We start from the raw sequence: 5,343 nt of genomic DNA, 5'->3' as shown, positions 1-5,343 counted from the left end.
TATTTTTTTAAGCAATAATTTTTAATTTGTTATTTAAAAGGAAAAAATTCAAATGGACGCTGATCAAACCCATTTTCTAAATTTGAACTTCAAGGTTTCTATGTGGATACGGGTAAAATCCGTTTTTATTAAATAGTGAACTTCTCTATTTTTTTAATTTGGACTTTCTCAGTTTTTCAATTTGAACTTCTTCATATTTAGTTTTTTTAGAAACATAAAACATTATTTTTTAATTTGGACTTTCTTGGTTTTTCAATTTGAACTTCTTCGTTTTTAGTTTTTTAGAAACGAAAAACATTATTTTTTTTATTATTAGGACTCCCATGTGTAAGTCATGATGATTCTTGTAAATCATGGGGGTACGTGACAAGGTTTCATTTCAAACTGGAACAGAGAAAACAAAACAGAAGGAAACTGGACACAAAGACGCAAAGCTTAAAACCATACACATCCACAGGGGTACGTTAAATTCCTGCCACATCACTTCACTCACACAGAGGAAGTTGATAATCATTCACGACTCATCTACTAGCAAAAATTGGCCACAAACCTATCTCAAAGTTTCCATATAATGTTCCAGCGTTACACCGATTTGAGATCCCAAAGAAAAGGGCACGCAACAAGCTGATAGGGGAAACCAAATCAACCTATGCCTCGTCAAGGGCGAGAACTCCTGGGAGGGGCTTGCCTTCCACCAGCTCCAAGCTCGCGCCACCACCGGTCGAAATGTAGCTCATCTTGTCGGTCAGCCCAGCCTTCTCAACAGCAGCAACAGAGTCACCTCCACCAATGATGGTCGTCACACCCTTCCTAGTAAGCTTAGCCAACTGCTTCGCGATTACCTAAGACAATGACAACTATAATTAGCAACAACAACGAATACGAGAAAGATGAATGTACGTTATGTGATATATGTTGTACTAACATCAGTGCCTGCGACAAACTTCTCAAACTCGAAGAGTCCCATAGGACAGTTCCAGATAATAGTCTTGGTGGTGTCCAAGGCTTCGGCGAAAGTCTTGATGCAATCTGGGCCAACATCGAGACCCATCCAACCATCAAGGATAGCAGTGGCAGGAACAATCTGTAAAAAAGTGTTCAAGGGTGAGCATAAGCAGGTAAATAGCTTGTCATGTTCTGGTGCAAAATGTCAGACAACATTCCCCATTGAAACTAACTTCTGGAATATAAAGTGCTATCACAAGGACCATCCAAGGTGTAAAATGAACAACCACTGCTGTCGTGGATCTAGGGCGTGGGAGGCCGCCACTGCCATGGATCCAGGGGAGGTTGCCGCTACGTTGGATCATTGGGGAGGGAGGCCACCGACGATGCCATGGATCCAGGGGGAGGGAGGCCCCCTCCGCTGCCGTGGATCCAGGGGGAGGGAGGACGTCATCGCGGTGGATGTAGGGGAGAGAGGTCGCTGCCTAGTGGAAGCAGAGGGGCGGCCGGCGGCGAGCTGGAGGGAGAGGGGGCGGTGCGCATGACCGAGTTTGGGCGGGAGGAGGACGGCAGTGGATCCCTGGAGGAGGTCAGCGAAGCTTCTGCTGGGAAGGGAGGTTGGGGGCGCCAGTGCTTCTGCCGGGGGAGGAAGGTTGGGGACGGCAGCACTTGCTGCAAGAAGAGGCTGGGAGGGTGGTGGCGGCGGCGACGACTGGTGCCTGGGGAGGGAGGTGGGGACGACACTGACGGTGGGAGGTTAGAGTAGGGCGTGGGGAGGTCTTTTTCCTTTTTCTTTTTCTCAGCGGGTTCGGGATCTCGGGAGTTCCTCTCGCGCGCCTATATAGAGCTGACATGATCCAAATAGTTATTCTAATCTTGGGATTAGAATAGTTTTACCCTATATATATACACACACACTATTATAGAAGGGAAAATATAGGTTCAGTTTTGCATTCTTATAGAAAAATAGAACTAAGCTTTGCGTCGTCTTGAAAAAACAAACATAACTTGGGCTGCTGATGTTATAGACAAGCTAGGCTGGGAGGCCCAGAGGCCGCTTGATACTTGCTGGATCCAAAAAATGTTGAAACAAGTCGTGGGCCACCCATGTTAAATGATACGTCTCCAACGTATCTATAATTTTTGATTGTTCCGTGCTATTATTTTATTTATTTTGGATGTTTAATGGGCTTTAATATGCTCTTTTATATTATTTTTAGGACTAACCTATTAACCGAAGGCCCAGTGCCAGTTTTTTTTTTTGCCTATTGTAAGTGCATCTAGTGCCACCCCTAGTTGGTTTTGGAGTATTGACGACAAACCTAGTTGAGGGACTAATGTGTTTGTGAGAATTGTAGGATAACACAGGTAGACGTCCCTCATTGATTTGGTTTTCCCACCAGAGATGACCCCTAAAAATGTAAGAACACATTGAAGACAAAGGTGGTATGTGAAGACATTCACAATGAAGACTATGACAAGAGAAGACATCGCATGAAGACTATGGAGCGCGAAGACTTAGTTCTTTCGTCGATCTTTTTTTCTTCTTTGTTGAGTCATAGGAACCACCGTACTGTTAAGTGGGGTCCAAGAGAACCAGTCAGAATGACTGAAGTGATGCTTAACCAAAATCCTATGTCTTCGAGTGAGGACTATGAGAGCAAATCTTGTCCAGAGTTGGATAAGTCAGCTTTGCTTGTAGCCCAAGTAAAGTTGCCGTGTGTGTTTGAAATCTGACCGTTGGAACACGTGTCAGTTCCTTAGTGACCCAGGGTCATTTTCGACAAATCAGGTCGGGTTGCCTAGTGGCTATAAATAGCCCACCCCCTACAACCATAAACGGTTGGCTGCTCAGAGTTAGAGTACGGCTTTTGTCGTTTGATAGCAACCCACCTTGAAGCCTTTGAGAGATAATTCCTTGCGAGGATAAAGCCCTAAACACCCAGAGCCAAAGAGTCTCGGATTTCGTGTTCCGGCAGACACTTGAGGTTCGAACACTGGGGTGCGCGCGGAGATTTTGCCTCCTACCTACCTGCACTCCTACGCCTTGCTAGGATCTAAACTACAGAAAGAACAACACAAGAGACACAGGGTTTATACTGGTTCGGGCCACCGTTGTGGTGTAATACCCTACTCCAGTGTGTGGTGTAGTGGATTGCCTCTTGGGCTGATGATGATGAACAATACAAGGAAGAACAGCCTCGCGAGGGTCTGTTCTTGGCTGGGGCGATGAACTGCTGGGAGGAGTTCAGTCACCTTTCTCTCTCTCTCTGATCCTTTCTTTTATCCTTTGATCCCCCTATTTCCTTCCAACCCCCTTGCTCTATGGGTGGCTGGTCCTATTTATAGAGGCCCTGGTCCTCTTCCCAAATATCGAGCGGGAAGGGAGTCAACAATGGCGGGCTAATTTGAAGGGGGACAACTAGTATCAGCTATCCTGACAAAAGTAGTATTCGCCTGCGCAAAGCTCTGGTGATGACGCCGTCTTGGGCTCCACGGTGACCTTCATCTTGTAGTCCTCCTGGTCTTGGTCTCGTTGCACCGAAATGGCAACCTTTGCCTGATGCCTCGGTACTCCGCGGCTGCGCTTGCCCCCTTTGCACCAAAGGGGAAAGGAGGACACTGCGCGGGCTGGCACCCGCCTGGCGCCCTTGGTCGTCATGGCTTGCGTCACGGGCACCTCGTGAGGTATCCTGCCTTGGTCTCTCCGCCTCCTCGTGAGCCAGCCTGACGAGGCCGTGCCTGAGGAAGCTCCGCGTCATTCGCCCCGCGAGGCTTGGCCCCTCGCGAGGGTCTTGGGTTTGTGTTGGTGAATATGGGCCGCGCTGGGCCCCCCTTTGAGCCACGCCGCAGGCCGCAGGCAGGCAAGTCTGGGGACCCCCGTTCCCAGAACGCCGACAGTAGCCCCCGGGCCCAAGGCGCACCCGGACTTGGCCGTGCAGGGAGGCGGAAGGGCAAGAGCGAAGCGCCACGGGCCCTAACAGCCTGCGGCCTTGGGCGCCGCGTGGCGGTTGATTGGACGTGGGTGCCTCCACTTCCCCGTGGCGCCTCGGCAACCGCACGGACTGGACAAGTCCCTGCATGCAAAGTGGGTCGTGATTACCTGCAATCGTGGAGGTCGGCGGTTGGCCTTCGCTGGCCATAAGTACGGAACAGCGCGCGCCCTTCCAGTCCATCCCCCCTTGCTTCTCCTTCTTCCCGATCCTTGCTCCATCTTGCTGCGATGGCTCCGATCCGCCGGTTCTCGACGGCAGAGAAGGGAAAGGCTCCCCGAGAGGAACCAGACCCACTCCCGCCGAAGAAACGGCTCGTCCCCCATGGCCCGGACGAAGGGGCCCTTCAGGTGGTGTCGAGGCCTTGGTGCGAGCGGGCGCCGCCGGGGTTCCCGCTTCCATTGTACGCCCACGTCGAGGGCCCGAAGGAGCTGATGCTGACCGCCACGGGCGGCGCCGCCGGGTCACGAAGGTGTGGGTCGTCCCCCCTGGGGTCCACACCGAGGGCTCCTCCCAAGAGTTTGTGCTCCACGTCGCCATTCCTCTTCAGTCTTGGATCCGCCTTCCTCCCTTCTTCGCCTCCATCATCCCCCAGGGGGAGCCCCTGGAGCTCTGGCTACAGCACGCCGGCTGCAGCACCCTCGCGACCAAGGCAGAGGTGGCGGTCATTGCCCCGGGCGAGGTCTTCATGACTCGGGGCTGGAGAGAGATCGCCCGGGTTTGCAGGGTAAGGGGCGTCTTCGCGGTCCACTTGGATTACGACGGTGCTTCGGTGATGCTCTTCAAGGTCGTCGATGCGAGCGGGCGCCGGCTAGAGTGCTGCCCCGGGGAAGGTGGCCAGGACCCTGCCGCGACGAGGACTGGGCCCGCCAACCGCTCCCTTGGCGGCTCCTCAGGCGGTGGAGGCATTGGAGGTTCCAGCGACTCCGGCGAGCTCTTCGTGACTCCGGAGACGAGCAACGACAGCTACGAGCCCCCGAGCCGGCGCCGCTCCTGGAGCAGGGCGGGCTCGTCAGGCCGCCGCCGACTCTGATCTGGATGGGGTTGGCGTCGGTGCTTGACGGCCCACTGTTGATGATGGCGTCTTTTGCAGGGACGCGCGTAGTTTGTGTCCCTTTAGGATCTGTTCCCTGCGAGGAATCAAAAACACGTCCCATGGGGGCTTGTAAGGTGCCTGTGATCCTGTTTTGTTAATATAACCCTTGTCATAGAATTGCGCGAGTTGCTCATTTCATCTTAGCTCAGTCCTCCCTTTCGAACCTCACGAGGGCTTGGTGCTCTGCGCCGACAGGTCCCATTCCCAAGGAGGCTTCAGCCATCGCTGGTATGCCAGGTCGCGATGCCGTGGTCAAGGCCAGGAGATGAGCGACCCGGAGTCCAGTAAGAGCCCCTGAGTCGCGATGCT

At 52.6% G+C, this 5,343-nt stretch overlaps 1 protein-coding gene across 1 annotated transcript; it reads right to left on the bottom strand.

The window, feature by feature from the left end:
* Window positions 1–415: 415 nt before the first annotated feature.
* LOC119297113 (phosphoglycerate kinase, cytosolic-like) lies at window positions 416–1,725 on the bottom strand. The gene is made up of 3 exons (XM_037575034.1): window positions 1,233–1,725; window positions 926–1,084; window positions 416–842 (listed from the first exon to the last, which is right to left on the bottom strand). Exons 1-3 carry the CDS (start codon window positions 1,308–1,310, stop codon window positions 648–650), a joined length of 432 nt encoding a protein of 143 aa, XP_037430931.1. The 5' UTR covers window positions 1,311–1,725; the 3' UTR covers window positions 416–647.
* Between the last annotated feature and the right edge of the window lie 3,618 nt (window positions 1,726–5,343).

Source organism: Triticum dicoccoides, chromosome 5A (assembly GCF_002162155.2).
Source record: "Triticum dicoccoides isolate Atlit2015 ecotype Zavitan chromosome 5A, WEW_v2.0, whole genome shotgun sequence".
NCBI classification, from domain to species: domain Eukaryota; kingdom Viridiplantae; phylum Streptophyta; class Magnoliopsida; order Poales; family Poaceae; genus Triticum; species Triticum dicoccoides.
The sequence above is the reverse complement of the archived record's forward strand: the minus strand, read 5'-3'. Positions and strand labels throughout refer to the sequence as shown.

Bases quoted from the DNA above. Each gene is read 5' to 3' on its own strand.
- LOC119297113 (XM_037575034.1), bottom strand. From the start codon at position 1,310: ATGATCCAACGTAGCGGCAACCTCCCCTGGATCCATGGCAGTGGCGGC. The intron at 1,085-1,232 runs GTTGTTCATTTT...ACTTTTTTACAG, and splicing joins CTAGATCCACGACAGCAGTG to ATTGTTCCTGCCACTGCTAT. The intron at 843-925 runs GTTAGTACAACA...TCATTGTCTTAG, and splicing joins AGTTTGTCGCAGGCACTGAT to GTAATCGCGAAGCAGTTGGC.